Genomic DNA, 9,614 nt, shown 5'->3' on the forward strand with positions numbered 1-9,614 from the left:
GTTTAATGACGGCCAATGCAAATACGGCAGTACATGCAAGTTCAAGCATGTCTGTTCCCACTGTGGAGGGGCCTCACATGGAGTGGCCAAGTGTTTCGAGAAAGCAAGGGGCAAACCAGCAGTGGGAGGTGGTCATGGGGGTGACACCGGTGAGGGTTCTAAAGATGGCCCCTTATCTAAGTAGGTATCCGGATAAAGAAAAGGCTAAGTTGTTGTGGGATTGTTTTTCGGAGGGTTTTAGGATTCCTCATCCGGCTCATACTATCCCCTTTTCTAAAAAGAATTTGAGGTCGGCTAACCTTCAGGCAGATGTGGTTTCGGCTAAATTGGCGAAGGAGGTTGAGTTAGGGCGCATGGCGGGGCCGTTTAGTGATTTACCTGTGGAGGGGGTGGTTGTTTCGCCTCTGGGGGTTGTCCCTAAAAAAGAGCCTAATAAGTTTCACCTTATTCAACATCTGTCGTATCCAAAGGGCCAGTCAGTTAATGACGGTATAGCGGAGGAGCTTTGCTCTGTGGTTTATACCTCCTTCGATGCTGCGGTGCAATGGGTGCGTAGGTATGGCACAGGTGCATTAATGGCTAAGACAGATGTTGAATCGGCTTTTCGTTTACTTCCGGTTCACCCCGATAGTATCCCGCTGTTAGGATGTTTTTGGAACGGGGGGTTCTATTTGGATAGGTGTTTGCCTATGGGTTGTTCGATTTCCTGCTCGCTGTTTGAAGCCTTTAGTACTTTTTTAGAGTGGGTCGTTCGAGACGTTTCTCAGGTTCCGTCTGTTATCCATTACTTAGACGATTTTTTGTTTGTTGGCCCCCCGGATTCTTTGTTGTGCGGTAATTTGTTGGCTACGATGGAATGGGTGGCAGGACAGTTTGGTGTGCCCTTAGCGCGAGATAAAACAGAGGGACTTGTCACGGTGCTGAGTTTTTTAGGTATTCTCATAGACTCGGAGAAGATGGAGTGTCGCTTGCCTGAGGAGAAGCTGTTGGCCTTACGGCAAGAGGTGATGAGATGCGAGAAGTTGCGCAAGGTTACGCTGAAAGAGCTACAGTCGTTGTTGGGGCGGTTGAACTTTGCGTGCCGTATTATGCCTATGGGCAGGATATTTTGTAGGAGATTGTCAAGGGCTACGGCAGGAGTGCGTTCAGCACATCATTTTGTACGCTTGAATAAAGAGCACAGGGAGGATTTGGCGGTTTGGAGGCGTTTTTTTGGACAACTATAATGGTAGGGCCTTGATCCAACAGGAGGATTTGAATGATTTTGATTGCGAAATTTTTACGGATGCGGCTGGTAGTGTTGGATACGGGGCTTATTGTGCTGGAAAATGGAGTGTTGGGGGATGGCCTGATTGGTGGCGCGAAGCGGGTTTTACAAAAAACTTGGCGTTGTTGGAGCTGTTTCCAATTGTGGTTTCGGTGTTCATTTGGGGCAGTACTTTTAAGGATAGGCGGATACGTTTTCATTGTGACAATTCGAGTGTGGTGTCGGTGATCAATAGTCTGTCTTCATCATCTCCTCCGGTAATCAAATTGGTTCGGGAGTTAGTTTTGCGGTGCCTGGAGTTGAATACATGGATTTCGGCTGTACATGTCCCCGGCATTCAAAATTCTATAGCCGATGCTCTGTCTTGTTTACAGTGGGAACGTTTCCGGGAGTTGGCTCCAGAAGCGGAAGATGCAGGAATGACATGCCCTTTTCATTTGTGGCAGATTGTTGCGGACGAGGAGGTCGGCTGATACAGTCTTCGGTGCCTGGAAGGACGTGGTCAGGTTATGAGGCGTCATGGCATTTGTGGGAAGGGTGGTTGGAGCAGTTGGGTTCAGTTGAATCGGATGGTGACAGGGTGATGGCGATTTTGCTTTTGATTGGATCGGCGGAAGAATGGGGTTGGTCTGTGTCGAAATTGAATAAATTTATAGCTGGCGTGGCTTTTGGCTTTAAGCTCCAGGGTTCCGTTGATGTCACTAAGGATTTCTTGATTCGGCAGGCATTAAAAGGTTTTCGGAAGGGTTTTTCAACTTGCGATACTCGAAGGCCCATATCTTTTGGCATGTTGGAGCATCTGGGGGTAGCATTGGGGGAAGTTTGTAGTTCTGACTTCGAGGCTGTTCTGTTTCGATTGGCGTTTTCGTTGGCCTTTTTTGGGGCGTTGAGAATAGGGGAGCTGGTTTCCCCTAGCAGGTTTACAGCCGGGGGTTTGTTGGCGGAGGATATTGAATTTTGGTCAGGCTTGATTGCCTTTTGGATTCGGCGGTCGAAGACTGATCAGTTTGGGAAAGGAAGACGTGTGGTTTTGGGAAAAGTGGTTGGGGGGGAGATGTGCCCTCATCGGTGTTTGGAAGATTATTGGGGTTTGTATCCAGATAGGTCTGGGCCACTTTTACGGCATCGTCAGGGTGAATTTTTATCGCGGTTCCAGTTCACGGCAGTATTGAGACAAGCGTTGACAATTTTAGGCCTGGATCCCTTGTCGTTTGGGACACATTCATTTCGAATTGGGGCAGCATCTGAGGCTGCTGGTTTGGGGCTGGGACCGGAGGTTATTCGTCGTGTTGGCAGGTGGTCGTCAAATCGTTATTTATCTTATGTGCGTAATTGATTTGTTAATTGTTTAGTGGGGGTATTAATTATCGTTGTATTTTGCAGGTCGGACCCCACTTCTGGCGTGGATTTTCGGACATTCTTTTGTGCATTGGGGGGCGATTTATGCCGATGTTAGACAAGATGGTAGGCAATTGGGTTTTCAGAGGGATGTGGTGGTGGTCCGATGGTTGGGTTTTCGGGGCATGTCGTGGCGCGGGTTTTTGACCGAGTTTTCCCGATCGGCTAGTTTGGATCGTTCCCCGGACATTGTAGTTGTACATTTGGGCGGTAACGATTTGGGGTCTAAGCCGGTGAGGGAGTTAATTAGGGATATCCGGTACGATTTTTTACGATTATGGGTATCCTTCCCAGGGATGGTTACGGTGTGGTCCGACATAGTGCCCAGAAAAACGTGGAGGGCAGTACGCTCTATGAAGGGTATCAATAGGGCCCAGGTTAAGCTAAACCGGGCTGTGGCGAGTTCTGTTTCTGTAACGGGGGGGGGGTGGCGGTTCGCCACTTTGAGTTGGAAGCTGGTGTTGGAAATTACTGGAGGAGCGATGGCATTCATTTGAACGATATTGGCTTGGATTTGTGGATGTTGTCAATACAAGAAGGGGTGGAGAGGGCCATGGCGGTGGTGGGGCACTCGCGAGCCTGAGGTGTTCAGTGCTGCTCGTGATTGGCGGGGGGCGGGGTTCTTGGAGTTGGTTTTATGGGGCTGATCTGGCTTTGGTTTACTGGCTCTGGACGGGGATTTTACCTCGGGAGCTTTGGGGTTGGTTTGCCCGGTAAACGGGTTACATGGTGCCCTCGAGCTGGTGGCTACGGCTGAGGGTAAAGAAGGGGTTTTCAAGTTGGTTTGGGCTTTTGCCTATTAGGTGCCAGACTTATTAGCTCCAAGAACCCTCCCCTCAAGTTTTTATACAAATGTATAAATGGTTGTTTATGTTTGTTATTAATAAAATGGCCGCTGTGGCCAAATTATCCAAAAGAAATAATTGTCGTGTTTTTAATTTAGGGGTAGTAATATTTCTTTGGTATAAGGATCAAGGGAGTAAGAGAGGCCTGGTATCTCGGAGGTCCCATCTTGGAATACGCAGTCATGTTTGTTTCAGTCCTCATAAACCACATCACAGGAATCTCAAATACAGCCACAGCCCTTGATTGGCACAAGATAAAACATAAAGCAAAAAGTCCATACAATAGTGCTGGGTTTGCCTACCTGACTTACAGCTTTTTAGTCCTTTAGCAAAGACAATCAATTCAGGAGATCTGCTTACCTCCATAAACACAGTCATGTGTGAGACAAACAAGTCTCATTTTACAAAGTGAGCCACACGCAGGGGTGGAGATATGGTGAGCAGCAACTCTTCAGCTGCTCATAATCAACCTGTCATGGGCAATTAGCCCCTTTTAGATCTATATGTGCTAAAGCATTACTCCAGGTTTATTTCCCATCCACTATGTGTCTAACAGTCACCTTACAGCAGGAAGTGCAATTCGAAGTTAGCACAGGCGAAGAAGAGTGCCCACCTAGCTGGTAGGAATTCAACCACTGGGTAGACTGCAGGAAGTTTAGATTCTTATGGTCCATGTAAATTATCACCGGAGAGCTGGCACCCTCCAATAGATGTTTTCACTCCTCAATTGCCCTCTAGATAGCTAGAAGTGCGCGATCGCCAAAAGTGTAATCTCGCTCAGCTGGTGAAAACAGTTTGGAGAAAAAATCGCTAGAGACTGACTTCCCCAAAGTAGTTTTTTGCAGAAGCACTGACAGATGAGGCATTTACCTCCAAGACAAACTGTTGGGATCTGGGTTAGATAGTGCCGGAGCACTTGCAAAGGCCTCTTCCAAATGCTGGAACACTGTCGACTCAGGTCAGTCTCTGGTATTGGTCCTCTTCTTGGTTAACAGAAGAGAACTGAAGAGACCTTACCTGGATCCATTTCCAGACCTTGATTGGAGTGAGTGCAGCCAAGGAAAGTCAAGGAGGTTTTTTCAAAGACACATTTGGATAATTTGGCAAAGAAATTGTTCTCCCAGAGGTCCTACAGAACTTGTCGGACGTGCTGCCTGTGGGAAGAAAGGTCACCAGAGAATATCAGGATATCATCCAAATATACAACCACAGAAACATAGAGGAGATCCTGGACGATTTCATTAATAAACTCTTGAAAGAGATTGGTGTATTACACAACTCAAAGGGCATGACGAGTTACTCGTATTTGCTGTCACAAGTATTAAAGGCCGTTTCCCATTTGTCATTCTTGCATATAAAAATAGGTATAAAAATGATAAGATGAGTTTCATAAGATATGTCATACTTGTAAGAGTCTGATCTACGAAAATATTCATTTTTTAACCCATATGTTAAATGGTATATAGAAAAAGAAAACTTTTAAACAACAAAATTGCTGTTTTATTAGTTGCTAGATGGCTTAGGAGGGTTGAGCCTACTGACAGATTCCATATTAATATTTATTTGTTTTCTTCTCTCCAGGCACACACGGTGAAAATTCCAGTGATGCAAACATGACTTATGTAATAAAAGGCTATCTCGTAGGCCAGGTGATGACTAGACTTGTACCCTCAGTGTTTACCCTGGTATTTTGCGTGGCACTCCCTCTAAATGTAATAGCTATTGTCATATTACTCTTCAAGATAAAAGTCAGGAAGCCAGCGGTGGTGTACATGCTGAACCTAGCTGTCGCTGATGTGCTGTTTGTTCTTTTTCTTCCTTTCAAAATAATATATCGTTTTGCTGGCAACAACTGGCGCATTGGAGAAGCAATGTGCCGAATTGTCACTGCATCATTTTACTGTAACATGTACTGCTCCATCCTCATCATGACCAGCATCAGCGTGGACAGGTTCCTGGCCGTGGTCTATCCAATACAATCCCTCTACTGGCGGACTACTACCCGGGCATGGGTGGCCTGTATATTCATTTGGTTCCTATCCATGTCGAGCACCATGCCTCTTCTCATAACTCAGCAAACCGTTGTTACTGAGGATCTGAACATCACGACCTGCTATGATGTGCTGTCATGGGAACTTCTGCGGGGTTTTTATCTTTACTATTTTACCACTTATATCTCGCTGTTCTTCTTCTTACCTCTCATTATTACGACCTTCTGCTACATTTCTATTATCAGAAAGTTAAGCTCGTCTGTAATTGACAGCACATTCAATCGATCTCAAGCTGTGGTACTGACTGTAATTGTACTGTGTGTGTTTGTACTCTGCTTTGGCCCAACCAATATCATCTTTTTAATTCACTATCTGGGTTATTATAAGGGAACCAGTGGAATTTTATATTTTACTTATGTCACTTGTGCTTCTTTCAGCAGCATCAGTTGCTGTCTTGATCCTCTTATCTATTATTATGGATCATCGAAGTGTCGGATGTTTCTGCACAATTTGCTCTGCTGCAAAACGAAAAATTATTCAGAAGATAAAATAACCGTCAGTACTAAAAGTACCGGTACATAATGCACTATGGCAAGTATAAAGTTGAAAATGCTATAAGGCTTAAGTGCACCCACGCAACCAGTGTTTTTAAGCTTTAGTGTACCTAAAAAAATATATTACAAAAAATATTTTGTGTTCACAGCTCCTAACCAGACATTTGTGTTCTCATTGTTATAGTCTACAAACAAACGCTGACCCTGCAGTCATCTTCCTTTCCAGCTCTCACTATTTTCTCGCTAACCTCCATGGGATTATATTTGCAGGATCAGACTACATGTGTTTATTGTTTGTAGTCTGTTACCAGGGGCAAAACTATTGCTATAACACGCACAGTCTCAGGTCGGCCAGGGACAAGAAGCAGCGCACAGTGATTCTCCTGCATTCAGTACATATCTACAGAGCAGCAAACTCCATCCATCTGCAGTGATGCGTTGTTGCGTTGGCACACTGCTTCCCTAGCTGTGCTCCAGGCCCCATCTCACTGTCCCTCTCTGGTACTGCAACTCCATAGTCAGCACTGACAGAAGAGGAAGGGGAACCACAAAGTGTGATAGAGCAACATAAGAAGAAAATTCTAAAGTTTCCTTCTATACTCACTCCAGCTGCATTTTCCTAGACTATCTCCCCAACCGCCGAAATTGCTCCCTGTTATTATTCTACAGCTGCCCCTTCCTGTCCTCCCCCCATATGCAATTTTCTCATGTCCTCTCTGCCACCCCTCATAGCTACCCTCTCCCCCATAATTTGCTTTTGTCTGTCCCTCCAGCACCTGTTCTCCATGTCCTCTCCACCACAAAGTTACTCACTTCTGTCTTCTACCACACCAGCTCTCTAGCTCTTGATTTTTAAATGGCCCTCTCTCCTTGTGTCTTGGGATAGTACAGGAAGGTAATGGCCGTAATTCTTCAAGCTACATGAGATGTGAGATCGAGACATAATATTAATATGTGCAATCTGTTTATTAATACTGTACAATTGTGTGCATGATATGTATCCGAACATTTAATGTAAAATCAGTCGATATAAAAAGTCTACACACTTCTGTTAATATGCCACTGGTCTCCGTCATTTAAAAAAATTCATACCAAGCAGAATCATTTCAGAAATAGTTCCACTTTTAATATCGGCCATAATCTACACAATTCTACTGAAAAATAAACTGAAATCTTTTTTAATAATGTGGTTGCATAAATATGCACAGTCTTAAACTAATACTTTGTTGATGTACTCTTTAAATTTATGACATCATTTTATCTTGTTTGGGTGGGAATCTACAGTTATATGAAAAAGTTTGGGCACCTCTATTAATCTTAAGCTTAATGTTTTATAAAAATATTTTTTTTTTGCCACAGCTATTTCAGTTTCATATATCTAATAACTGTTGGACACAGTAATGTTTCTGCCTTGAAATGAGGTTTATTGTACAACAGAAAATGTGCAATCTGCATTCAAACAAAATTTGACAGGTGCGTAAGTATGGGTAAATACTCCTACCTACTTTTTACTGACTTACTAAAACACTTTTTTTGGTTTTCTAACCTCATTGAGCTTTGAACTTCATAGCCAGGTGTATGCAATCATGAGAAAAGCTACTTAAAGTGGCCACTTGCAAGTTGTTCTCCTGTTTGAATCTCCTCTGAAGAGTGGCATCATGGGCTCCTCAAAACAACTGTCAAATGATCTGAAAACAAAGATTATTCAATATAGTTGTTCAGTGGAAGGATACAAAATGCTGTCTCAGAGATTTAACCTGTCAATTTCCACTGTGAGGAACATAGTAAGGAAATGGAAGAACACAGGTACAGTTCTTGTTAAGGCCAGAAGTGGCAGGCCAAGAAAAACATCAGAAAGGCAGAGAAGGAGAATGGTGAGATCAGTCAAGGACAATCCTCAGACCACCTCCAGACTCCAGAGAGCTGCAGCATCAACTTGCTGCAGATGGTGTCACTGTGCATCAGTCAACTATACAATGAACTTTACACAAGGAGAAGCTGTATGGGAGAGTGATGCGAAAGAAGCCGTCTCTGCAAGCACGCCACAACAGAGTTGGCTGAGGTATGCAAAAGCACATTTGGAGAAGCCAATTTCTTTTTGGAAGAAGGTCCTGTGGACTGATGAAACCAAGATTGAGTTGTTTGGTCATACAAAAAGGCGTTATGCATGGCGGCCAAAAAACACAGCATTCCAAGAAAAACACTTGCTACCCACAGTAAAATTTGGTGGAGGTTCCAAGATGCTTTGGGGTTGTGTGGCCAATGCCGGCACCGGGAATCTTGTTAAAGTTGAGGGACGCATGGATTCCTCTCAGTATTAGCAGATTCTTGACAATAATGTTCATGAATCAGTGACAAAGTTGAAGTTACACAGGGGATGGATCTTTCAGCAAGACAATGATCCAAAACACCGCTCCAAATCTACTCAGGCATTCATGCAGAGGAACAATTACACTGTTCTGGAATGGCCATCCCAGTCCCCAGACCTGAATATCATTGAACATCTGTGGGATCATTAGAAGAGGGTTGTCCATGCTCGGCGACCATCAAACTTAACTGAACTGGAATTGTTTTGTAAAGAGGAATGGTCAAAAATACCTTCATCCAGGATCTAGGAACTCATTAAAAGCTACAGGAAGCGACTAGAGGCTGTTATTTTTGCAAAAGGAGGATCTACTAAATATTAATGTCACTTTTCTGGTGAGGTGCCCATACGTATGCACCTGTCAAATTTTGTTTGAATGCAGATTGCACATTTTCTGTTAGTACAATAAACCTCATTTCAAGGCAGAAACATTACTGTGTCCAACAGTTATTAGATATATGAAACTGAAATAGCTGTTGCAAAAAAGCAATTTTTATAAAACATTAAGCTTAAGATTAATAGAGGTGCCCAAACTTTTTCATATAACTCTATCAGCATGGCCCATCTAGAAGTGTCAATCTTTGCCTACTCTTCCTTGAAGTCATGTTGCAAATCTGTTTGATTGTGAGGGCATCTCCTGCAGTGGCGTATCCAGGGGGGGGCAGATGGGGCATTTGCCCCGGGCGCAGCTGACAGGGGGCGCCAGCGGGGCCGCCTGAATTGATGATGTGATGCGGCATTGCAGCCGGCGCCGGCGGCAGCTGTCAAAAGCCAGAACCTCCTCGTCAGCGCCCGGCACATTCTGCCGCCCGCGGCCCGCCCCGGTCGCCCCCCGCAGTGAGATAATCCCGTGTTGTTGTCATGTGTGCCTGTGCGTGGTGCGTGCTGCCTGCTGTGCTCGCCGCTACTAGTACAGTGATGTGCTTCAAGGAAGGAGCCCCTTCCTTCTCAGTCTAAGTGCCTGGCCGGCTGCGCCCCGCCCCCTGACAACCGCTGAGAGAGGCACAGTGCTGCTGGCTGGCACTTCCGCATCAGGGAAGCGCCAGCAGCGGCTACGGCTGACGTCAGTCTGAGTCTGACTGAGCGTGTGACACATCACACAGGCTGCAGCCTTCGTTGGTCGTTCGTTGCGCCCCAGCGCCGGTGACTGTCTGAGACTCGGTTCGTTCGTTCGGGGTTCGTTCGGCCAGGGTG

The 9,614-nt window shown here is 45.1% G+C and overlaps 1 protein-coding gene and 1 long non-coding RNA gene across 2 annotated transcripts in view; one reads left to right on the forward strand and one right to left on the reverse strand.

Moving 5' to 3' along the window:
* LOC138657635 (uncharacterized) overlaps window positions 1-7,655 on the reverse strand; it is a 38,794-nt gene extending 31,139 nt beyond the window's left edge. The window contains exons 1-2 of the long non-coding RNA XR_011317103.1: window positions 7,602-7,655; window positions 4,528-4,664 (exon numbers count right to left, since the gene is read on the reverse strand). This is a non-coding gene — a long non-coding RNA (uncharacterized lncRNA). The remainder of the gene's footprint in view (window positions 1-4,527; window positions 4,665-7,601) is intronic.
* LOC138657495 (proteinase-activated receptor 1-like) lies at window positions 5,126-6,083 on the forward strand. Its single transcript, XM_069745274.1, has one exon. It carries the CDS (start codon window positions 5,163-5,165, stop codon window positions 6,081-6,083), a length of 921 nt encoding a protein of 306 aa, XP_069601375.1. The 5' UTR covers window positions 5,126-5,162.
* Window positions 7,656-9,614: the final 1,959 nt, after the last annotated feature.

Source organism: Ranitomeya imitator, chromosome 1 (genome assembly GCF_032444005.1).
Source record: "Ranitomeya imitator isolate aRanImi1 chromosome 1, aRanImi1.pri, whole genome shotgun sequence".
Lineage (NCBI taxonomy): Eukaryota > Metazoa > Chordata > Amphibia > Anura > Dendrobatidae > Ranitomeya > Ranitomeya imitator.

Bases quoted from the DNA above. Each gene is read 5' to 3' on its own strand.
- LOC138657495 (XM_069745274.1), top strand. From the start codon at position 5,163: ATGACTAGACTTGTACCCTCAGTGTTTACCCTGGTATTTTGCGTGGCA.